At 54.0% G+C, this 24,011-nt stretch overlaps 2 protein-coding genes across 16 annotated transcripts; one reads left to right on the top strand and one right to left on the bottom strand.

Moving 5' to 3' along the window:
* Window positions 1–691: 691 nt before the first annotated feature.
* GLI1 (GLI family zinc finger 1) lies at window positions 692–11,757 on the top strand. 7 transcript variants are annotated; one of them, XM_086712981.1, is made up of 13 exons: window positions 692–1,086; window positions 1,366–1,449; window positions 4,260–4,383; window positions 4,615–4,707; window positions 4,983–5,178; window positions 5,387–5,531; window positions 5,877–5,966; window positions 6,063–6,200; window positions 6,528–6,677; window positions 7,767–7,931; window positions 8,423–8,653; window positions 9,131–9,398; window positions 9,810–11,757. In XM_086712981.1, exons 3-13 carry the CDS (start codon window positions 4,287–4,289, stop codon window positions 11,552–11,554), a joined length of 3,318 nt encoding a protein of 1,105 aa, XP_086569107.1. In that variant the 5' UTR covers window positions 692–1,086; window positions 1,366–1,449; window positions 4,260–4,286; the 3' UTR covers window positions 11,555–11,757. The 7 variants fall into 7 exon arrangements, with proteins under 7 accessions (XP_086569107.1, XP_086569105.1, XP_086569109.1 ...); XM_086712979.1 differs by having other exon boundaries at window positions 1,320–1,449; XM_086712983.1 differs by having other exon boundaries at window positions 1,320–1,449; window positions 4,239–4,383.
* A 146-nt stretch (window positions 11,758–11,903) lies between these two features.
* On the bottom strand, window positions 11,904–23,906 carry ARHGAP9 (Rho GTPase activating protein 9). 9 transcript variants are annotated; one of them, XM_086712992.1, is made up of 19 exons: window positions 23,657–23,890; window positions 19,461–19,562; window positions 18,817–19,150; window positions 18,297–18,520; window positions 17,114–17,338; window positions 16,822–16,935; window positions 16,524–16,628; window positions 16,218–16,279; window positions 15,989–16,079; window positions 15,699–15,794; window positions 15,458–15,556; window positions 15,066–15,207; window positions 14,854–14,961; window positions 14,418–14,516; window positions 14,160–14,237; window positions 13,960–14,013; window positions 13,570–13,704; window positions 12,782–12,887; window positions 11,904–12,194 (listed from the first exon to the last, which is right to left on the bottom strand). In XM_086712992.1, the coding sequence occupies exons 3-19, from the start codon at window positions 19,130–19,132 to the stop codon at window positions 12,023–12,025; spliced, it is 2,226 nt and encodes a 741-aa protein (XP_086569118.1). In that variant the 5' UTR covers window positions 19,133–19,150; window positions 19,461–19,562; window positions 23,657–23,890; the 3' UTR covers window positions 11,904–12,022. The 9 variants fall into 9 exon arrangements, 7 of the variants coding, with proteins under 7 accessions (XP_086569118.1, XP_086569120.1, XP_086569121.1 ...); XM_086712994.1 differs by having other exon boundaries at window positions 23,676–23,890; XM_086712995.1 differs by lacking the exon at window positions 14,418–14,516 and having other exon boundaries at window positions 23,657–23,893.
* Between the last annotated feature and the right edge of the window lie 105 nt (window positions 23,907–24,011).

Below are 24,011 nucleotides of genomic sequence, written 5' to 3'. Positions count from 1 at the left end.
TCCTAACACGGCTTTGCTGGGGGGACTTGTTAAGCCTCCTACTTCTTCAGCTCCCCCAGTCTACTCCGCTTCCAGACTCTGAGAGAGTGTCATGTGCCAGAAAAGCCAGCAGAGGGCGCAGACAGCCTGGAAGCGCAGGAAGCCGGCAGCACGGAGGTGCGGAGGTGCCCGCAGTCTCCAAAACTTCGAGACGAGGGAGAGCGGGGGTTCTCAGAGGAACAGTGCTTCCATCCCAGGGTTCCTCAGTAGCCTTGTGAACCGCATACTCTGCGCCCAGATCCTCAGCCACTGCTTCTCTTTTTTATGCTCTATAGACCCCTCACTAACAAGCCAACTCTGTTTCAGTGCCATTTGCACCAAACCCCAAATCTGTCCCAACCCCTTCATATGTTCCATTGAAAGAGTGAGGCGGGCAGATTAACTACAGGATGGCATAATGCTCAGTTTAGCACCAAAGTCGACGACACTACCTCCAATATTATCTTTCTCGCATGGACTCTTTCGTCGCTTCTGCCCCCACCCCCCCTCCCGCCACTCCCTAATACATTTCTTAGTTTTTTCAGGCTCTGGTTGGGGGCCTCTTCGTGGGCTGCCGTTCCAAGGATCCATGCCGGGATTTATTGCCCACCACCAGCAGCGTGTTCAGCGGGGGGGGGGGGGGGGGGGGGGTAGGCAGTATAGGGTCCCTCAAGGGAGGGGGAGGATCCTGGGGGTCCTGGGGGTGCAATAAGCCCGGCACCCCCTCTCTTGCTTTTAGCTACCCCGCCTCATCTTCCAGAACTGCAAGAGGGAGGGAAGTAGAAGGGAGGTGAGAGGCGAGCGGGAAGAGCGGCGGCGCGCCAGCTGCTTGAGCGAGAAAAAGTTTTTGCAAAAGGGAAAAAAAAAGTTTGCGCTTCTCGCGGGTGGTCCCGGCTCGCGGCCCGGCGGGCTGGGCCGGCGGGAGGGCTGGCGGCCAGGTTAGGGGGGGTGGGGGTGGCACTGAGGCTGCGCTGCCGTGGCCCTGTCCGCCCCCCCTCCCCACCGCACACCCCCCAGCCCAGACTCTAGCCCTGGACCGCGCATCCCGAGCCCAGCGCCCAGAAGGAGGTGAGAAGGGGGGCAGGCGGGGGACCACCTGGGAGCAGTGGGGGAGGGGGCCCGAGGGGATGCCCTGCTTGCGAGGGACTCTGCCCAGCGAAGAGGGAAACCTGGGGGACAGAGGCAAAAAGGGGGTGGGAGAGCCTGGGGTGAGGAATAGAAAGTTTGAAGAATTTTTTCATTTGTATCTCCTTTCTCTGTATCTTTTTTTTCTTCTGACAGTCTCTGTGTCTCTGTCTCAGGCAACCGTGGATCTCTTTGTCTGTCTCCGCCTCTCCCATATATTAGAAACATCTCACTTTCATGAGGTTGGGATGAAGAGGCTGGAGGGACGGCTAGCTGGAGGTCTGCGTGGTAGACAGGCAGCTCCAGGTGTGTCCTGAGCGCCGGCAGGAGGACGTCAGTGTTTCTGAAAGGAGGGAACAGCTAAGGAGAGAGCCCTAGGTGGGGTGGGGATGGGTGTGTGTAAGGCGACAAAACCAATGGGGGACGGCTAGGCTTGAACCCTGACCTGTCTTGTGACAGATGTGCTTGCTGGTGCATGTGTTCTGAGGAAAAGGAGTGTCTTCTCGACTAGGAAGGGGGCTGGAGGGGCCAGTGTCCAGTTTAGGCCCTAGAAAGACTCCTCAAGGAATTCGGACTCCCGAGTCCCAAGGGCTGTGGACGGGGTGCTAAGGAGGAGCTGAGGAGACCTTGTCTTGACCCTCTGACCTCAGGACCACCAGGACGGCTGGGGCCAGCCGCAGGGAGACCCCTACTGGGACTGGGCGGGACCACTGGCCACTGCCTGCCTATGTTTCCCGTTGGACACCCCCCCCCCCTCCCGAACGGGAGCCGGGGGCCGAGGCCCCTCCTCTGGCTCAGACCACCCTGCCTGCCCTTGCTCCCCGCTCTGAAGCCTCTTTCAGGCCCGGTGACCCCGAAACAATCCGCCCTGGGCAGCTAGCTTTGGGGATAGGATTAGGGAAAGGGGATCCCATAGTGACTGGGGAGTTAAGGTTTTGGGGGCTGGCGACCTGGGGTCTTCATAAAACAGGTCTTTACCGTCTAGTGGAAGGAGAAGGCGGGGCAATTTCCCGGGGGAGTTGTAAAGGGCCGGAATTAAGGTGGTTTTCCCTATGGGGGCGGGGCCCAGAGACCCCCCCCCCCATTAGCTCCCCGGCTTCCCCAGCCAGGCGGTACAGACCCGCCCTTGACGTCACTCAGGGGTTCCCGGGGGTCTGGAGGGGTTAACCCTTGGGAAGCCAGATGTGATAATCAGGAACCCAAGGTGTCCTGAACCCTCCCTTTCCCCAGACACACCTTATTTTATTTACCCAGTCACTTTCTGTCCCTATAGTTTGTGGATTCTTCTTTCTTTTCCACCCACTGGGACACCCACTCTCCAGCAGTGCCCCCCACCCTGGGCGCCACCACCAGCCTTCTGGATGCACTAGGGGGAGGAGGGAAGAATGTGTCCCGCCTCTCAACTCCCCCCGCCCTCCCTCCACCGCGGCTCGCTCGACTGGGCTCCCGGGGCGGGCGGGGGAAGCCGAGCTGTCTGCAGCCAGAGCCTGCGGCGGCGACTTGGGTGGGCCGAGGAGGCACGGGGGCGGGGAAGGCGGGACCGGGAGGAGGGGGGCGGGGCCTACTCCTGGGAGTTGGGGAGCGGGGGTGCGAGGGGGACTCTGAAAAATAGGGAGACACAGAAGATGATTCAGGGCTCCAGCAGGGGAACCCTAGAGCTCCCTGCCCCATCCTGCGCTTTCATCCACACCCCAGAAAAACTTGACTGAAGCTGGAAAAGTTGGCGAAATTTTCCTGTCACTAGTGTGAAGGGGAGACGTGGGTGGGCTGCGGCATGCGTGGGCGAAGAGGGATGTTGCCCCATTTACATCGCGACTCCCCTGCGGCTGGGCAGTGGCACTGAAAGGTGACTGAGTAGGCACGTTTGGGGGAGTCTCTTTAGTGTTTGGGGGTCGTTTGCAAGCCCCCGCCTCCTTCCCCTGGGTGAGTCATAGAGGAAGGAGGCGGGAGAAGTGTCCCCCCATCCAGCTGCCAGCCAGCTGTGCCCCCCCCCCCCCCCACACACACACATAGTGCCAAGGTCGAGTTGGGAGGTCTTGGATGCGGGATCCAGCTCTCCGCAGGGAAAGGAGGAGTTAGGAAGCATACAACCCAGGCTGTGGAGCTTGGGCTGGGTCCTGGGGTCCGGGTTCCGCTCCCCATCTTACCCCGCCCTCACCCTAAATCCCAGCATCCCGGGATCACCCACCGCGCCGGCCGGCCCGCTCCCGGTCGTTCTCCACCCTACCCCGCCCCACCCCACCCTCAGTCCCGGGAGACCAGAAAACCCGGGGTGGAACAAAAACTGGAGTTTGAGGAGAAGAGCGGACAGCAGCACCCTCTCCTCCCTCACAACTCTTCTCTAATGGATGGTGACTTTGTTTTTTCATTCTTCCAAAGCCTTCTCTTACAGTCCCTTTCCTGTTTCCCCCAAATAGACCAAAAGAATTAGATGGGTGCCCAGATTCAAACCACCCCAGAATAACACCAGTTTCCACTCTTTGTACTCAACAGACCCGGGAGGCTTCCCTCAGAAACCTTATCCCCTTCTATACACAGTTTCTGCCTTGGAGAGAAAAAGGCAGATCTTCCTTGCTCCCTCCGGGCCCCAATCAGCTGCTCAGTCTGGGCTGTGGAGAGAGCTCCCTCTGCTGGATACTGGAGAAATTGTGGACGGGTTGTCCCCGGGCTGGAACAAATGAAGGAAAGGAAAAGGGGCTTCCAGCGCTTGAAGTTAGATGCTCAGCATGAGTTCCCCCATCCCACCCCTCAAAGCTGGCCCATTGTCACAGCAAGAAGAAATAGAGGCCCCATGGTATAAAATCGCTTGAGGCTCATATAGGCTCAATGAGTCCATGACATTCCCCCACCACCCCAAACACACACTCGCACTCGCATAGACCACCCAGGCAAAGATCCCACTCAGTTCCCACAAAGATCCCCAAGAGTGCCTCTGCCTCTTTGGGACTTCTTTTCTTACCCTCACCCTGTCTGTGTGATGCTCGATTCAATTTGATTTCCTGTGGCAGTTGTCTTAGAGGGACTCTGCCTGGGGTTCTATACCTGACTTAGTTATCTGACCTTCCCTGTTTCCTTCCCGCCTTTATAACTTGCAGGTCTCCCTTCCCCTCCTGCAGTGTCCCCACACTCGTCTCTGAGACACCATGTTCAACTCGATGACCCCACCGCCAGTCAGTAGCTATGGCGAGCCCTGCTGTCTCCGGCCCCTCCCCAGTCAGGCCCCCAGCATGGGGACAGAAGGTCAGTGCAAATACCAATCTCTGGGTCTTGAGGACTGGCAGCTCTCTCAGTCAGCCTCAGGGGTCCCTCTTCCATTTCCTACCCCATGCCAGTTTCCAATCCATAAGAAGATTTGAGGCTTCCTGTCGTAGAGGCTTGGAATATGAGCTCAGGCTTCTTCCTGGGGTTTCAACGTGAGGCCTTACGTGTCCCCCATTCCTATTACTCATTCTGGCCGTCTCTCTTTTCTAGGACTGCCCGGTCTGCCCTTCTGCCATCAGGCCAACCTCATGTCTGGCCCCCACAGTTATGGGCCAGCCAGGGAGACCAACAGCTGCACTGAGGGTGAGGCCTCAAGCAATATCTCTTCCCTTTCTGCCCCTCTGGGACTTGTCCCAAATAAAAGAGTGGGTGGGGGGTGGGCAGGGGCTCTAACTTGGAAGAGGAAATGCTTGGAGATCGGAGCAAGGGGTCAGAGCATGATCAAGAAGTCACAGATGGCATCAGTAGGGCAAAGCAGAGTCAAGTGTCATTTTTTGTTTGAATCAGGACCCATGGGTTGGGTGTATGGAGACACACGCCCCATTTACTATAGCTGTCTTCCCTGTTTCCTGCCCCAGCCACACTCTTTCCTCCTCCCCGAAGTGCAGTCAAGTTGACCAAGAAGCGGGCACTCTCCATCTCACCTCTGTCCGACGCCAGCCTGGACCTGCAGACAGTTATCCGCACCTCCCCCAGCTCCCTTGTGGCCTTCATCAACTCACGCTGTGCATCTCCCGGGGGCTCCTATGGTCACCTCTCCATCAGCACCATGAGGTGCAGATAGCCTTGGGCTAAGAGGCCCCCCTAAAGACCCTACCAAACCCTACTAAAAGCCTCAAGCCCTCCAAAGCGCTTCCCTGGAACTGCCTCAGCCACTTCCCATACCATCTTTCCAAAACACTCCAAATAGCCCAAGAACTCCTGCAACTTTCTGAGCTGACAGTCCTAAGTAACTCCGTCTCCTCCTCCTCCTCCTCCTCAGCCCATCTCTGGGATTCCCACCCCAGATGAATCACCAAAAAGGGACCTCGCCTTCCTTCGGGGTCCAGCCCTGTGGTCCCCATGACCCCACCCAGGGTGGGATGATGCCGCATCCTCAGTCCCGGGGACCCCTCCCAACTTGCCAGGTGAGAGTCCTCATGTCGCCACTCAGTTTCCCTCAGCTCAGAGCGGGTGGTGGTGGACTTTATGGGGCAAGGTGAAGGAAGGACAGGGGATATAAAAGTTTTCAGCAGCAGAGAAATAAAGGGGTATTGTTGCCGGGGTTCACATGTTGGGGCTGAATCCTACTCTTCCAAATGAGATCCCCCACCTTTTGCCCATCCCAGTGCAGTCTGAGGAGGAAGTCTCTTCTAAACCCAGGGGTTCCAGCTGCTTGGGTGGGGGCACTCAGGGCAGGAAGACCTGGCTGGGCTCCCTCTTCCTTCTGCCCACTTCTACCTTCATCACCCTCACCTCTTCCCTTGGGGAAGCTGAAGTCTGAGCTGGACCTGATGGTTAGCAAGTGCCCAGAGGAGCCCTTGGAGGGTGATATGTCCAGCCCCAACTCCACAGGCACACAGGTAAGAGGGGCTTACTTTGCCTCTGAAGCCTGAGCTAAACAAAAGCCGTCACCCGAGTGACCCTAAGTGACCCTAGGATCATATCTTCTGCCCTAGGATCCCCTGCTGGGGATGCTGGATGGGCGGGAGGACCTGGAGAGAGAGGAAAAGCCTGAGCCTGAATCCGTGTATGAGACTGACTGCCGCTGGGATGGCTGCAGCCAGGAATTTGATTCCCAGGAGCAGCTGGTGCACGTGAGCCCCAGGGGGTAACAGGAATGCTGGCTGGATCTTGTAGGACATTCTGGTGGGACCTTGTGGAATCAGGCTAAGGGCAGGAGGTCAGGATCCTGAGGTCAGAGGTTGAGTGCCTGGTGCAGCAGGCAGAAATTCAGGAGCTATAGCTTTGTTTTAGAAACTCTGGAAGAACTGAGAGGCGGGCTCTGATGTTCTCTCTGCCCCTTCCCCCTGGGAAGTGAAGACTTGGGGGAATATGGTGGGATGGGGAGGTCAAGGGAAGGTCTGTTTTGCATCTTGATGGCATAAGGGAACCTCAGAGAGCCTCTGTGTCTCCTCCTTCAGCACATCAACAGTGAGCACATCCATGGGGAGCGGAAAGAGTTCGTGTGCCACTGGGGGGGCTGCTCCAGGGAGCTGAGGCCCTTCAAAGCCCAGTATATGCTGGTGGTCCACATGCGCAGACACACGGGCGAGAAGCCACACAAATGCACGGTGAGGCACCCACTTTCCAAGCTCAGGGTCCCTCCCTAAACTGGGGCTCCCCACCAAGGCAGAGCTCATAGGACTCTCATGGATCCTAGGCACTTTTGCCTTCATTGGCCACTTCCTCCATAAACAAGTATTTAAAAACTGTATATTATGACTGTGTTAGTATAAAAACAAACATATTGATATTGCATATTAGGACATTCCCTGGACCTAAAAGTTATTCTTCCCTTGCTTTTAAAAGAAATTAGAGGGGCTCCTGGGGGGCTCAGTTGGTTAAACGTCCGACTGCGGCTCAGATCTAGCGGTCCGTGAGTCCGAGCCCTCCATCGGGCTCTGTGCTGACAGCTCGGAGTCTGGAGCCTGCTTCAGATCCTGTGTCTCCCTATCTCTCTGCCCCTCTCTAACTTGTGCCCTTTCTCTCTCTCTCAAAAATAAATAAACCTTAAAAAAATTTTTTTTTAATTAAAAGAAATCAGAGGCGCCTGGGTGGCTTAGCTGGTTGAGCATCCAACTCTTGATTTCAGCTCAGATCATGGTCTCATGGTTGTGGGATCGAACCCCACTGGGCATGGAGCCTGCTTGAGTCTCTCTCTCTCTCTCTCTCTCTCTCTCTCTCTTTCTCTCTCTCTCGTCTCTACCCCTTCCCCCCAAGTGTGCATACTCTCTTTCTTTCTCGAATAAAGAAATAAAAATAAAAGAGGTTAAAACATTTTTGTGGGCCCCTGAAAGTACTCTGGGCCCTCAGCACTGTGCCTACCACTCTACCTAACGGAGAAGGGAGAAGCTCTGTGTCAAGGACGTAATACACTCCCCGAATAACCCCATCCTAAGGCAGTCTCAGATCCTTGTACAGGGAGATCTGCTCCGGCTTGACCAGGAGATGCTCATGGCCTCATCTCCGTGTCCCTGCAGCCAGGGTGTCCCTAGCTTCTTGTTTCTCCAGCTCTTGCCTGCCCTTGTCCCTGAATTTTGGGAACTGCTCTCCCATCTTGAGTTATATTCTCTAATGCACATCCCTTTTGAGGTTTACAGTTCTTCTAATCTCCATGTCCTTCTGTCTGAGAGCTATCTTTTGACCCCAACATCCCCTAGTTTGAGGGGTGCCGGAAGTCATACTCACGCCTTGAAAATCTGAAGACACACCTGCGATCACACACGGGTGAGAAGCCATACATGTGTGAGCACGAGGGCTGCAGTAAAGCCTTCAGCAATGCCAGTGATCGAGCCAAGCACCAGAATCGGACCCACTCCAATGAGGTGAATGCCCCACCTAAAAGACCCTCCCCACTTGAGAAGCCAGCTACTGGGGAGATTCCCCCGTAAGAAATCCCTTAGCCCAGCACCCGTTCCACAGAGGTGAGTCCCCACCCCACCCCTGCCCCCTACAACTTAATTCACCTGGATAAGGCCTTTCTGAAACCAAGAATTTCCACTTACCATCCCCACCCCCCTACCTCTAACCAGCCAAAGGGCCAACCTAAATAGACCCGTTCTAACTGGAGGAGACACCTGGTCCCTTCAACTCCTGACTTTATGAGGCCTCACGGATCTGGGCTGTCAGTTTTCCTAATCTTCCCCTTGACCCTCTTGTTTCTCACTCCAAGGGTCCCGCTCTCCTTAGTTCCTCGGGCGTTGTGCATTTCTCCCTGATCCCCTCGTCCCTACTCGATGCCACCTCTGCTTCCCGTTCCTTCTGCACTCTCCCGCTTTGATTTCTTTGCCTGCTGTCTTCACTGTCCACTCAACAGAAGCCGTATGTGTGTAAGCTCCCCGGCTGCACCAAACGCTACACAGATCCCAGCTCACTTCGGAAACATGTCAAGACAGTGCACGGTCCTGATGCCCATGTGACCAAGCGGCACCGAGGAGACGGCCCCCTGCCCAGGGCATCATCCCTTTCCACAGTGGAGCCCAAGAGGGAGCGGGATGGAGGCCCCATCAGGGAAGAGAGCAGACTGACCGTGCCGGAGGGCACCGTGGTGAGCCGGCCTGGGTGACCCCTGCCTCCACGCCCCACCTGCCCGGCCCACGTTCTTCTAGTCCCTTCCAACTCTTCCATGTCTTCTGTAAATCACTCTTCTGTGCACAGTCCTCTAGTCTCTTGTGCCAGTGGTGCTCCTTGGGCTACCCCAAATTGAGAGATTTTAGTGTAATTAATTAATCGGTTTAACAAACTCTTATATGGGGCTTGGTATATTACTCTAATTTATGTATGGTTTACATGCATGATTCACATGTAATATGTTTATAATTTCATATACGCACAACAACTTCATGACAAAGGGGCTTATTTTCCACATTTTCAGATGATGAAACTCAGGCATAGACAAATTGTCCAAGGTCACAGAACTAAGTGCGAATTTGAACCCAGGCAGTCTGTGCTCCAGTCTAGGCTCTTCTTAGGGAACTGGGGGGAAGTGGAGAGGGGCCACCCTCAGACCTCATTTTCCCCACAGAAGCCACAGCCCAGCCCTGGAGCCCAGTCGTCCTGCAGCAGCGACCACTCCCCAGCAGGCAGTGCAGCTAATACAGATAGTGGTGTGGAAATGACTGGAAATGCGGGGGGTAGCACTGAGGACCTGTCCAGCTTGGATGAGGGGCCTTGCATTGCTGGCACCGGTCTGTCCACTCTCCGCCGCCTTGAGAACCTCAGACTGGACCAGCTACATCAGCTTCGACCAGTAGGACCCCGGGGCCTCAAACTGCCCAGCCTGACCCATACTGGTGAGACCTGGGTGTGGGAATAGTTGCTGGGCTGAGGTCTGGACCTCCTCTGAAGTCAGGAGGACTTCACCCTTCAGGGCTGCCCTATATACCTTTGTACAATTAGGAAAAGTTCCCCTTTCCTCAAGACGCTTCCTTCCATCTATCAGGTAATTGCGATATACAAAGTCTATAATGTGAATGCCTAGGTCCCCTAGGGCTGTGCAGTGTGCAACCTATACAACTGTTCATGGTGGTTCTGAATCCCTGGTGACCCAGATGTAGAAAGGGCATGGGAGGAGACAGAACTGATTGGTCAGCATTAAGGAGCCTGTCGCTGGGATTCCGGGACAAGGCTGTCCCCATGAGGGAGGCAGGGTGAGATGCAGACGGCTCCCTGACCATCCCGTCTTTTCTCCTTATCACTTGTAGGCACCCCTGTGTCCCGCCGTCTGGGGCCCCCACTTTCTCTTGACCGCCGCAGCAGCAGCTCCAGCAGTGTCAGTTCAGCTTATACTGTCAGCCGCCGTTCCTCCTTGGCCTCCCCTTTCCCCCCTGGCTCCCCACCAGAGAATGGGGCATCTTCTTTGCCCGGCCTCACGCCTGCCCAGCACTACCTGCTCCGGGCAAGATATGCTTCAGCCAGGGGAGGTGGTACCCCACCCACGGCAGCAGCCAGCCTGGATCAGATGGGGAATCTTCCCGCACCTTCCTGGAGAAGCCGAGCTGAGTATCCAGGATACAACCCCAATGTAGGGGTCACCCGGAGGGCCAGTGACCCAGCCCGGGCTGTTGACCGTCCTGCCCCAGCCAGAGTCCAGCGGTTCAAGAGCTTGGGTTGTGTCCACACACCCCCCACGGTGGCAGGGGGAGGACGGAACTTTGATCCCCAACTCCCAACCACTGTCTACTCACCACAGCCCCCCAGCATCACTGAGAATGTTGCCATGGACACCAGAGGGCTACGGGAGGAGCCAGAAGGTGGGACCTCCATGATAGGCAGTGGTCTAACCCCCTATATGGACTTCCCACCTACTGATACTTTGGGATATGGGGGACCTGAGGGGGCAGTGGCTGAGCCTTATGGAGCTAGGGGTCCAGGCTCCCTGCCTCTTGGGCCTGGTCCACCCACCAACTATGGGCCAAACCCCTGTCCCCAGCAGGTCTCCTATCCTGAACCCACCCCTGAACCATGGAGTGAGTTCCCTTCCCACTCTGGGCTGTACCCAAGCCCCAAGGCTCCAGCTGGAGTCTACAGCCAGTGTCCTCGTCTTGAACATTATGGACAAGTGCAGGTCAAGCCAGAACAGGGGTGTCCAGTGGGTTCTGATTCCACAGGACTGGCACCCTGCCTCAATGCCCACCCCAGTGAGGGGCCTCCTCGCCCACAGCCTCTGTTCTCCCACTACCCCCAGCCTCCCCCTCCCCAGTATCCCCAGTCAGGTGCCTATACCCAGCCACCCTCTGATTATCTTTCTTCAGAACCCAGGTCTGGCCTGGATTTTGATTCCCCCACTCACTCCACAGGACAACTCAAGGCTCAGCTTGTGTGTAATTATGTTCAGTCTCAACAGGAACTGCTATGGGAGGGTGGGGGCAGGGGAGATCTCCCAGTCCAGGAACCTCTCTACCAGAGTCCCAAGTTTCTGGGGGGTTCCCAGGTTAGCGCAAGTCCTGCCAAGGCCCCATTGGCCACATATGGACCTGGCTTTGCACCTAACTTGCCCAGTCACAAGTCAGGTTCCTATCCCACCCCTCCACCGTGCCATGAAAATTTTGCAGTGGGGGCAAACAAGGCTTCCCATAGGGCAGCAGCACCACCCCGACTTCTGCCCCCACTGACTACTTGCTATGGGACCCTCAAGGCAGGGGGCACGAACCCCAGCTGTGGTCATCCCGAGGTGGGCAGGCTGGGAGGGGGTCCTGCCTTGTACGCTCCTCCTGAAGGGCAGGTGTGCAACCCTCTGGACTCTCTTGACCTTGACAACACTCAGCTGGACTTTGTGGCTATTCTGGATGAGGCCCAGGGGCTGAGTCCTCCTCCTTCACATGACCAAGGGGACAGCTCTGAACATACCCCACCTCCCTCTGGGCCCGCCAACATGGCTGTGGGCAACATGAGTATCTTACTGGGATCCCTGCCTGGGGAGACACAATTCCTCAACTCTAGTGCCTAAAGAGTGGGGAATCCCAGTAATCACAGATCCATTTCCTAAAGGGTTTCCATCCCCACAGAGAAGTAGGGAGGAGGAGCCATAGCCCCTGGGATGCCCCAGGGATGGGGGGTATGGGTGGGGGCTGTACATCTTCTGTATGTGTTTGGGGGAGGAATTTGATAATGACACTGTTTCTGGATAATAAAGGAACTGCATCAGAAAGAGCCCTGCTTTACAAGTTACTCTCTTAGGGGAGGGGTGATGACAGGGAAAGAAGAGAAGCAGGGCTTAATCCACCCACTTCCCTCTTTAGAGAGGCTCCCTCGCCCCATCCCAAATCCCTCAGGTCAGACTCACAAAGACACTCATATGGGAGACACAGGGTTTAATGGGATGTCCTCAAAACAGAACACCCACTATCCCCACCCCCACCAAAGGGCACCCAACAGAGATCAGGAGGAACACCTTTTCTCTTCTTCCTTGCACCAGTCAACGGAAAAGCCTGGTGAAATCAGTGAGCATGAGCTGGACTAGCTGCCCAGGGTAGAGAGCATGGGCTGCTGGGTCAGATGTCTCCTGCTCTGGGCGAAACAGGGTTGGCCCAAACACGATTCCCAGGTTGTGCGGGGTCATGCGGTTCTTATCTGAGTGTGCTATCACCCTGTGGGCAAAGGTGAAGAGAAGGGGCTATAAGGCAGCAGCTTCATCACTTCAAATAAATCTAACCCTTCAATGGTGTGAGCAGGAAAGAGTTCGCCTTGGGACCTCTCTCTGTGGTGGCTGAAGGAAACCAAGTGGGGAGCCTCAAGGGCAAAGGAGACAGGACCAGTAGAGAAAGCTTCAGGACACAACTTGAAGATACAACCTAGGAACCGTTTGCCTCTTCCCAGCTTCAGAGACTGCCTCTACAGTCCTCTTTGCTCACAGATTGGGAGACTCTAATTCAAATGGCTATCCTCTTTCAGAAGTCACCACCCAGGCCCAGGTCAGCCACATAAGCCATGACCACTGTCCCAACAGGAGACAAAGAGGCAGAGGGAAGGGAGAGGTTAAATCTCCCTCATTTCTCTCAAAGCATCCCTGGGCTTCTCTTGATCCCCACTCGACGTTGCCTGTTTCCTCCATCTGCCCACTAAACAGGTGAGGAAGGGAGGTGTTTCCTACCTTTACTGCATCTGAACAGGGTCCCTGCTGCTTGCCCCACTCCACCCTCCCTCAGCATGCACAAAGACATTCGGTTTTCCTGACCTGCATAAATGCTCCAGGAGGTACCGCAGGGTGTCACGGTTCGGCGTGGGCATTGAGCCTATTAATTCTCGTATTTGAGAGAGGCGCTGTTCTGATTCAGAGAGTGCTAGAGAGAAAGAATGAAGGGAAGGGCATAGGGGTGGGGCCAAGGAAGATCCTTAGGCAGGGGGGTAAACTCGCTACTCTTTCCCATGCCCATGGAAGACACGATTAATCTACCACTGCTTTCTTTTTTACTGAGCCCAGCTGCAACTTTAATTTTTTTCAAGATTTTATTTTTAAGAAATCTCTACACCTAACATGAGGCTCGAGCTCACAACCTGAGATCAAGAGTCGCAAGCTCTACTGACGACTGAGCCAGCCAGACAGCCCCCTCAACTGCAGCTTTAGCATTCTTTTTAACTTAGCCCTCTAACCATTCACAAAAAAACAACTGGAGTTGGCACGGGAATTGAAAGCTATCGGGGCACCTGGGTGGCTCAGTCGGTTAAGCGTCTGACTTCAACTCAGGTTATGATCTCACAGTTCACGAGTTCAAGCCCCACTTCGGGCTCTGTGCTGGCAGCTCAGAGCCTGGAGCCTGCTTCAGTTTCTGTGTCTCCCTCTCCTTCTGCCCCTCCCCCACTCATACTCTCTCTCAAAAATAAATAAAACATTAAAAAAATTTTTAAGTTATTTTCCATCTTTGTACTCAGGATGAAATAGAAGAATGTAAGGGAATCTCTATTTTTTACCTTTCATGCCCCACCCTCGTACCAAGGGTATTACCCAAAGCTCTCATCCCTTACCAAGGGCAGCACGAAAATGTGGCAGCAGCTGTGGGGGCACCAGAGGCTGGGGTAGCTCCCTGAGAAAAAGCTTCAGTGCTCCAGTGACCACGTGAATATCATCCCATTCGGCACTGTCCAAATCTAATCGGCCCTCTGGGAGGAGAAGGATGTGCAGAAGGGCTCAGGGCTTATGAAGGTCCAGAGAGAGCCAAAGACAGAGAGGTCAGGAGTTTGGGAGAAGATCCAGGTAAGGAAGACCACAGGAATACTTAGGAGGTTCACAGAGGGTCAAGGCAGCAGAGGTGGGCTTGGGGACAACCCTCCCAGGAGCAAGACATGGGGAGATCCACAGGGAGCAGGGAAGATGTCGGATGTTTTAAGGGTCTAAGGAGCCTCCCACGTAAGTACCTTGTCCTGGCTGTTCTGGGAACACATACCTCCCATCGGAGGTGACCGCCCGCTCTGCAACATGGATGAGACGAGATCAAGAGCTAAGTCATGCAGTTCTAGCCAGATCTCCCTGCTCTGTCAGCTCCCTCATTCAGAACTGCCTGTGGTTCCGAGGCATGAAATTCTTAGTACCACCACTCGCCCGTAAGTCTTCTCACCTCTGTCCACCAGGAAGCGAAGTTTCTGGACCACCGCCAAGTTCCCACTCACTCGGTAAATGCCATCTACATCTAGACCTAGGAGATGAGGCAGGGAGCAGATAAGGATTCCTGCTCTAAGTTGTATGTGGTGAGGACTGGTGAGAGACCCAAGGGTGGAGAGAAATAATGCAGGAGGGAGACTAAGGTGGGGGAGGTGGGGAATTCCAGGCCTTGGCCTGTTGGAAGGGGTGGATTGTGCGGTCTCTGGAAAGTGACCTCTCTTATCCACAGCAGCAATGCAGAGCCGCACAAAGCTGGGCACGGTGTCCCCTTCCCGCTGGCACAGTGATTCCAACTGGCAGCCGAACACCTGGTCTGGAGAAGCAAAGAGGCGAGTTGGGAAGCAGTGGCAGCATCGCCCACGGAAGCTCTTCTCAGCACAGGTTTTCACCCTAAAGTTGGGCTGGCCCTCCTGGCTGCCTTTTCTAGGCCTGTACTCTAGGAGGTACACTCCTTCCCCCCAAAAAATAACAGGTGTAGGGGACAGTAGTGGTCTCTGAAGACCACTGACCTAGTTCTGGGAAGCTCTGCTCACTGAAATTTTCTCATCCCCAAAGTGGGCGGATGCCCAGATCAGGACTATAAAAGTGCCTGCAAATATATTACAGCAAGTACGAAGGAGAAGGGTGATGGCCGGCTCAGCCCACCTCACCTCGGAGCAGACCACGCTCCTGCAGGCTTTGCAAGGACGGTCTCTTTGCGATAAGGCGCTTTAGTTTGTTCCGCACGCGGTTCTGTTCGTTTCCTTCAGGACACCGACCTGCAGGAGGCAGGTGGAATCAGGGCGTGAGAGCCGACGCCCGGACGGAGCCCGGAGACGCGTTCCCGGGCCCCGCCCACCCTAGGACCTCCCGGGCCGCTCACGAGAGCTCCCGCGGCCGCCGATCCGCAGCAGTGGCCTGGACACCGGCTCCGACTCCTCTTCGTCTTCCTCTCCGCCGCTCAGCTCCTCCAGCTCTGCGGGTCCCGAACCTGACAGACGCAGCTCCAGGGGGTTCTCTCGATCCTACACACCGAACGGCGGGGGGGGGGGGGGGGGGGGGGCGAGTAGGAGGTTGGGAAAGAGAAGAGTGAAATCTGCACCCTCAGCTCGACGCAGGGAGACCTTAACCGGCTGCCGGGGTTCCGCGTTCCCCCCACCACACTCCAGGGCACTACACCGAGACCACCCAGCCTCCTACCAGCCTAGAATCCTACTGTTTCTTCCCCACTCCCTGTGCCCCGGGCTCCGTCCCGCCACCTCCCATCCAGCTCACCAGGCGTTCGATGACCGCCCGCAGCGCGCGGTGCCAGGCTCGCAACTCGGTCTCGTGGTCTGACTGCAGCAGGAACTCGTGGCCGGGGACCGTGCGGATCTGAGCCGCCAGCGGAGAAAGGGCTTCAGCCAGAGGGAAGGGGCATAAAAAGCAGGGAGGCCGAGCAGGACACCCGCGCGGGAAACTGGGAGCGCATTTTCGGGTCGCGTGGAGCTTTGGGGACGTGCGGAGGGGCACTCACGTGCAGGACGTTGCGGCGGCTGGACAGGTGGCGGCCGTGGGCCAGGGCTGCCCCGCGCAGGTCCACGCTGCTTTCGGGTCGGCTACCCGCTGGTCCCTGGCAATTGGGAGAAACTGAGGCCAACGGCGCTGTTCCCCTCATTGCCTCCCTCCCACCCCGGGGACTGCGAGGACGTGGGAGGCTGTGCTCTTTCCTTTACTTCCCCCTCCCCACCTCCTCCCCACAGTTCGCGGGAGTAGAAGTGCCCAAACGCCTCCTGCACGCCCCCTCCTCCCCTCCCTCACACTCACCCAGATTGAGGAGGGCGCGGCGGGCGGCGGCTCCCGGTAGAACACCAAGCTGTTACCCGCTAACACCACCCAAGATGAGCTCCAGTTCTTCCTACAGGGGAGGGGGGCGGCAGTGGTAGTAGTGCAAAAGTCATTTAGAATCACGTGGGGAGGGCGCTCTCCCCGCACTCCGCTCCACAATACAGAATCTAGACGCCCAAGCCCCAGCTGTATTCCCGGTTCTCGTCACCTGAGCTTGCGCCCCCCCTGGGCGATCTTGGTCACGTTGAGCAGACCCGACTTTTCCACCTCCTGAGAAGTGGAGCGAGGGGTGTCAATAAGGCACCCAGCGCCCCTCCCCCCCCCCCCCAGCGGCCACAGCGTTCCCAAGGAGGTGTCCCAGGAGTGAGGTCCTTTACGGTTGGGGGATGGGGGAGACTGGGTAAGAGAGGATACCCAGCCAACACGCAGAAAGAGGAAGATGTATCTAGAGGAGCAGGAATTGGGGGGTAGGGCAGTGAGGATCTTGGCCTGCACAAGGAAATGGGACACTTACATGCGGGTCGTCCAAGACCTGCGGCAGAGGTCGAGTGGGCTGCAAGGCTGCTGGCTGGTCTGAGGGGTGGAGCTGGGAGGTGTGCTGGCAGTGGGAGAGTGAACCCTGGGGGAGGGGATTGGAGGAACAAGTGGAGGAAACTTGAACTTCGGAGTTCCTGGCTATAGGGGGAAGAAGCCTGCGGATGTGGGTGAGAGGCTGGGGGTGTGATGGGTAAGGAAGAAGAATGTCTTGCATAAAAGAGAGTAGTAAAAAGATGACTTTTCCTGCATGCGATCAGGAAGGGGGGAGGTCTCACCTGGGGGCCAAGCAGTTCTGGGTTCCCTGTTTCAGATTCTGAGCCCTTTGTCTGAGGTTGCAGGACACCGTTGCCCCTATTCCGGGTCTGCGTCCCCTCCATGGAGCCAAGGTTCTGGTGTTGGGGGATGGGGGGAGTAAAGCTACGACCAGATGCCATCTCAACCCGGTCTCAACACCCTTCTTACAATTTTCTTATGGGGCCCAAGAGAGAAAACACACTACTTTGGGGTTCAGTAGGGAAAAGAAGGAGATTGAGGGGACAAAGGAACAAGCTGGAGGGAAAGTCTCACCATCTCTCGCACGCGAGTGCGGCGCGGGGGCTTCCAGGACTTGGAGCCAGTCAGCGAATTTATGTAGAAGCAGCGCCCAGAGTTAGGGTCCAAGTGCTGCTCCCAGGCGTCCAGTCTCTGCAGCGGGGGGCACGCAGGGCTTGGGGGAGGAGACTTGGGACAGCGGCGAAGGTCCACTAGGTTGCAGTACACAGGGTGCTCTGACATGAGGGGCTGGGGTCTTGCCTGTCAGCAAAGGGGGAAGAAAAAGGTAGTTATTCTGCCTGTGCTCGTCCCCAATCTTCTCTCCACCTAACCATCTCCTCCTCTCTCCCCCACTGTTTTCTTACCCCCAGCTCCTGGCTGGGGTGACCCAAGTACTGGGGAAGAAACCCCAGTCCCCAGCTGGTTGGTTTTTTTTTTTTTTTTTTTACTCCCTCCCTTAGTCTTTGCTTTTCTCCTCACTTCCTGTTGCCAACTTCCCTCCTCCCCTACCCCGCCCCTACCCCAGGGCCTCAGGAAAGGGGAACCGGCTTTTTCTGGGGGGGGGGGGGGGAGGAGGGTTGAGGGGAGTGCCCCACCCTCACATCCTCCGGATTGATGGGGGAGAGAGGGAGAGGTGTCAGAGACCCCTGCTAGGGGAGTATGAGAGAGGGGGCCATTTTTCATCCACTAGCAAGTAAGAGAGAGGGGAGGAGCTGAGTCTCCGGGAAGAGCAAGGGAGTTACAGCTCTAAATGGGACTTGTTGGTGACCTGAGCTGGCAAGATGGGACACAGGAAAAATGCTGCCCTGGGCCAGGAATCTGGAGGAAGAGAGAACAACATAGCTTGTTGGCTTTCTAACTGTCCCTCTATCACATGCCAGGTTCCGTGTATCCTCAGGATCTTTGCTACTTGCTATCCCTCAGCTAGAACTCCTTCTCATTTCCTAGTTTGGTTCATGGCAGTCTCTTCCTCCTCATTCAGATTCAGCTACATGTCATTTCCTCAGAGATGCCTTCCCAGATCCCCTCCATCACTCCCTACCATATTTATGCTTCTTGGTGGCACTTATCAATACCAACCGTTATTGGTTTATGTGTTTGTCACCTCCATGGAAATCCCTTGAGGGCAAAGATTCTGTCTGCCTTGTTTGCCATTGTGCCTAGAACAAGGCCCAGCAGTAAATAACTGCTGACTGCACTCAGAAGAGCTGTGACTCACCGGGTTAGCATCGGCCTCTGTCAGCAAGTTTTCCTGAGAGAGGGATCTTCCACTTGCTCCTTCCTGAAAGGGCTTCAGAAGGGTAGGCCTCAAATTGGTAACACTGACACTTCTACACATTTTGGGGGGCAGAGGAGGAGGCTGCTTAGAGGTGGCCTGGGCTCTGCCTGGGGGTTCCTGAGACAGGTGCAGCTCCTCCAGGGAGCCAGGAAACAACTTTGGCCCTAGAAACAGAGAAATGGGAAGAGTGGGGGGGGGGCAGGTGATCAGAGAGGTGATATTGGCTGCATCAGTCATCCCAGGGGTTCACGGGGAAGACAAGAGTGGGGGAGGCTGTGAAAAAGTACATGAGACCTAGAAAGCTTGAGACTAGGAGGAGGGGCAATGGGGGCCACCGTGATGGGAATGAAAAGTAGGCTGACCAGAGGTAAATAGGAGAAGGGGGTCAGCTTTGAGGGAGGGAGATCCTTCCAGTAATTCCTAGAAGCTGGCGAGGTAGGAAAGTGAAAGAGGTACTTACCAGGAATCCAGAGGGATTGGCTGGAGGTGATGGTGGTTGGTCTCTGGGAAGAGATAGATTCCTCTGCCATGTAGGCAGCTGGGACAAAGATGGGTCGGGAAGTAGAGGGTGCTCCCAGGCGCCTTGCCAACCACCAGTCTGAGTTGGTCTTTCGAAGCAGTAGGAACCTGTCCCCCTCAGCCAGGGACACTTGTCGGCCATCTGCCCCAGTGTAAGTGAAGGCATAGAGGGCGCAGAGCTGGGATCCCTGAGAAGGGTTTCGGGATCCCAGCCCGAGGCTCCCCCAGGTACTTGGCCACCACCGGCCTGACAGCATTGTGGTCAGTACTGTCACCTGTAGGAAAAAGAGCTGTTGGAGATCCAGAAAAGGACACAACTGGCTGCTTCCAAGCAGAGGGACATGGTTCCAAGAACAGTGTTGGGGGAAAGGTAAGGTCAGGGAGCTCAGAATGAGAGCAGAGAGTAAAGCAGAGAGCCTGGGTGGGTGTCAGTGACAGGTTTGGGGGGCTGAGAACACCTGGGGGATGTGACTGGTGAGGAACTATATAAGTAAGGTGAGAGAGGATGTGGTCAGCAGAGCTATGAGGCCAGCAAGGCAGGAAATCAGAGGAGAGGGGCTAGCTTTGTGATTTTCCTCCAAGTACCTTCTGAGGCCCATCAGCAAATCCACAGGCAGCAGGAGCTGGTCCTGGGTGGTGGTGGCAGGACTTTTGAGCTGGACCCAAGAAGATGAGAAAGAATCAGGTCTGAGACAGAACACAGGCAAAGAGACAGGAATGAACGACAAAGATAAAAAAAGTTTGTGACCTTTATGAAATTTACACAGGCACCAATGTTTCCGTTACCAATAGCCTCAGACCTAAAGCGGCGTGCTTCCTGTGCAGACTCTGAGACAGAGAGACAGAGAAACAGAGCCAGAGCAATAACAATACGACGAAAGTAGAGAGGAAGAGAAAGTGGCTGGGAGAAACACAGAGGGGTTCCAAGTTAGAGGAAAAGGTGCAAATACCACCATCCTCTCAATCCAGGATGTGTTTTGGGAGCTGAGAGGCCTGAAACAACCCTCTGTAGGAAAGCCCTTTGGGCAGAGTCCTTCTTCAGTGTGTGGGTTCATTCACTCATGCTGTGACTAAGGATTGGCTGAGCACCTCCTGTGTGAAAGGAACAGTGTCAGGCACTGGAGATAAGAGAGAGGAAGACAGGCACAGCCCTGGCCCTCTTGGAGCTTACAGACAGATCTTAACTAATGACAATAAATTTGCTACAGTTGAATCAAGGCCTGTGGACAAGGTCACAGGGTGCTACGATAGCATTTGGGGGGAGGGAGGAAGGGGGCACTGCTGTCGGCTTTTCCTCGGTGGAAGGTGGGAGTGGACTTCTGTCAGTTGCCAGAGCTTTAAAACACATGCTGAGGCTTTCTCCTTACCTAACCACTCTTATTTTCCCGTTCTTTCAGTTTCCCCACTGCACAATGTGAGGCTGTTTGGCTTTGGAGAGGTAGGTAGGGAGTGCACCTCCCCCTTGGTGACATCAGAGAGCCAACTCTCCTCCCCTGACACGCGATCTGAGGGCTGGTTCCCAGGACTGGGATTGGGCCTCAGTGATATCTTCCTCCTTAGTTCGCTCCACTTTCAAAATGCGGAGAACCCTACCCCTCAACTATTCCTTCCCACCTCCAAAATAGTGATCAACTTCATCCCATTTATTCATCATTCATTCATCCGGTGTTTTCTAAGTGTTCCAGTCTCATCCTCTTCTATCTTTTCTTCCATCTTTCCTGCACTTTATCCTCTCCCTCTTTATTGACTCTTTCCCCTTAGCTTTTAAACATATTCAAGTCTCAGCCATCTTTAGATGGCCTCCTTCAGATGGAGGTTTAGATGAATCTCTCTTTACTGTACTCTTCAGTTACCACCCTCTTTACAAACTTTTTTTTTAAATTATTTCATTTTTTTTTATTTTTGAGAGAAAGAGAGAGAAAGTTCAAGTGGAGGAAGGGCAGAGAGAGAGAGGGAGAGAGAATCCCAAGTAGGTTCCACATTGTCAGTGTGGAGCCTGATATGGGCTTGAACCCACGAACTGTGAGATCATGACCAGAGCCAAAGTCGGACGCTTAACCGACTGAGCCATCCAGGCGCCTTGACAGTCAAATTTCTTGGAAGAATTACCTACATATGGGGTCACCATTTCTCTCCTCTCACTCCCTCACCTCTGCAAGGTTCTTCCTCACTAGGGTCCCCCCTGACTTTACAGGGACGCTGCGGTCCTTATGTTGCTTGACATCTTAGTAGCAGCCAACACAATCGACTATTTTCTCCTACAAACACTTCTGGTGTCCTTACCTTCTTAGCAGTTCCTTCTCTGTTGCATAAGGAAGGACTTTTGTTGTTCCTTAAACCCCAGAGTTCTGCCTAAGATCTTATGTCCTTTGCACTCTCTACACAATCTATGTGGTCTTATTCTCTCCCCAGCTTCAATGACCTCCATGTGCCGGTGAGCACCCTATCTCCAGTCCGGATCTTTCTGTGGAACTCCAGTTTAATCCATGGTCCACTGAAAAACTCCATTTGGATATTTCACAATGCTCAAAGTAGTACAAACATAGTATGTTCTTTTTTTTTTTTAATTTTTTTTAATGTTTATTTGTTTTTGAGACAGAGAGAGACAGAGCATGAATGGGGGAGGGCAGAGAGAGAGGGAGACACAGAATCGGAAGCAGGCTCCGGGCTCTGAGCCATCAGCCCAGAGCCCGACGTGGGGCTTGAACTCAGGGACCGCGAGATCGTGACCTCGAACTCACGGACTGCGAGATCGTGACCTGAGCTGAAGTCGGACGCTTAACCGACTGAGACACGCAGGCGCCCCCAAACATAGTATGTTCTAAATTGAACTTGTCAGCTCCCCTCCCCACCCCCACCCCCACCCCCACCCCGGCCCCGGCCAAACCTGTTTCTCCTCCAGCACCACTATTCAGTTAAATTTAAGTTCAATAAATATTGGATGCTTACTGCCACCCGTGCTAGGCAGGAACTGTGTGCTAGGCATTGTCATTTAAGATGACCAATATGGCTCCTGCCTTCTCATAACAAAATACAGTATGATAATCACTATGATAAGAAAAATACTATCAGCTGTGGCAGCACATACAGGTTGTACCCAATTGATCCATGCCAGAAACCTGGCAGCCAACCTTCATTTCTCTCTTTTCTCACTACTCATATTTAACTGATTACTAAATCTTTTCAATCTACCTACTTCCTTTAACCTCTACAACTATCATCCTCTTTCGCCTGGATAATAGAACCTCCTAACGGTCTCTTTGCATATAGTCCTGCCCACCTCCAGTCCATTCCTGGTCCAGCAGCCAGAGTGACCTTTCTAAAGCACAAAAATGCCCTGCTACTCCCGACTTAACCTTTTGAAGGCTTCTCATTGTCCTCAGAGTAAGGTCCAGATGTTACAGTATGGTTTACAGAGACTTTCTCCCTTGAGCCCAACCTTTTCATGCTCCCTACCACAAACTCTAAACTCTCGCCATACACTAATTCCTCACATTCCTGAAGTGCACTGAGGTCTCTGGTCCTGTGCATATATTTTTTTTTCCCTCTGCCTGAAACACTTCCTCTCCAATCCCACCAATCTTTACTGGCTAACTTTTACTTATCATTCTGATCTCAGCTGAAAGGTCACTTGCACAAGAAGCCCTCTCTCAACCACTTAGAATTGGGTAGAGGCCCTAACTAGGAGCTCCCACAGCAAGTTTTACATGCCCCCTTATGATTTTCATGAAACTTTAATTTTTTTTTAAGTTCACTTATTTATTTATGTAAGTAATCGCTGCACTCAATGTGGGGCTTGAACCCATGACCCTGAGATCAACAGTTGCCTGCTCTTGCAACTGAGTCAGCCAGGCGCCCTGACTTTCATGAAACTTTAAAGATACTTTTCTGACTTCCGAGGAAGTCTGTGAGCTCTGCTAAGGCAGAAGCCTGTATCTGTTTTATTGATAATTGTATCTTCAATGCCTTGTATAGTGCCTGGCATAAAGTAACTTCTCTGTGCCTCGGTTTTCCCATCTGTAAAACAAGAATGAGAGAACCGAGCTCATTGTTTGTATTTTGTTAAGTAACCACTTTCTTATAGCTCACATTTTATGGGAAAGAAATTTGGACAGGGCTCAGCTGGGCAGCTATTCTATCCCATGTGGCATTAGCTAAGGTCATTTAGTGATATTCAGCAGGCAGGTGGATTGGTCTGGAGAGCTTCTCTTGCATATCTTACACCTTGATGGGGATGACGGGAAAGCTGGAACTGTCAGCCAGAGTGTCAACATGAAACTTCTTCAGCATGGCGAGGTGGTGAGACTTCTTATGTGGCTGCTCTGAGCTACCAGAGCGTTCCAAGAAGCCTGAGGAGAAGCTGCAGGGCCTAGCTTCAAAATGTCTAGAACCTCCGTAGGAGTTTTAAGAATTTATATATATATATATATATATATATATATATATATATATATATATGCACATAAAGTTGTTAGAACAGTGCCTAACTCACAAGTGCCATTAGGTATTAATTATTCTTTTTTTAAGTTTATTTAAGTAATCTCTACACCCAAGGTGGGGCTGGACCTCATGACCTCGAGATCAACAGTCACATGCTCTTCGATTGAGCCAGCCAGGCACCCCAGGTAGTAATAATTCTTAAAGGGATGGAGAAACAAGTAAGAAGTATCCCTTTCTCAATTACTGATATGCACTTCCTCCTAAAGCATATACTTATTGCCAAACTCTTAGCCTTCTTACTTCCCTTCAATCTGACCTTTTCCCTACATATGCTCCCTCACCTTCAGTGAAACTGTCTACCTGTAAATTAGCTGCAGACCGGTAGTAAATCACTGTTTAATAGTCACGTTCTCTTTTGTTAATAGGATATCTACATTCATTTCCATTGGGTCACTAAAGTAAGTTCATCCTCTCATCTGGATAACTCCGTTTCTTGCGAACCCAAATCGAGAGTCGGCCTTTGCTGGTGGCCGCTGTCACGACGCCACTTCAGCAAGACTAGAAGCGGCCTTGGCTTCCGTCACCGCCTTCCGGCTGCCGTAGAGGAGCAAAGCACATTGGACTCCACTCGTAAACTACCCCTCCCGCTCTCGCACCAAAAAAGTGCCACTCTAGCACAGCCTCTGCGGCCTCCCC

Source organism: Puma concolor, chromosome B4 (genome assembly GCF_028749965.1).
Source record: "Puma concolor isolate L17-30 chromosome B4, mPumCon1.1.hap2, whole genome shotgun sequence".
NCBI classification, from domain to species: domain Eukaryota; kingdom Metazoa; phylum Chordata; class Mammalia; order Carnivora; family Felidae; genus Puma; species Puma concolor.
Note: the sequence above shows the minus strand (reverse complement) of the source record. Positions and strands in the feature narration are given on the sequence as shown.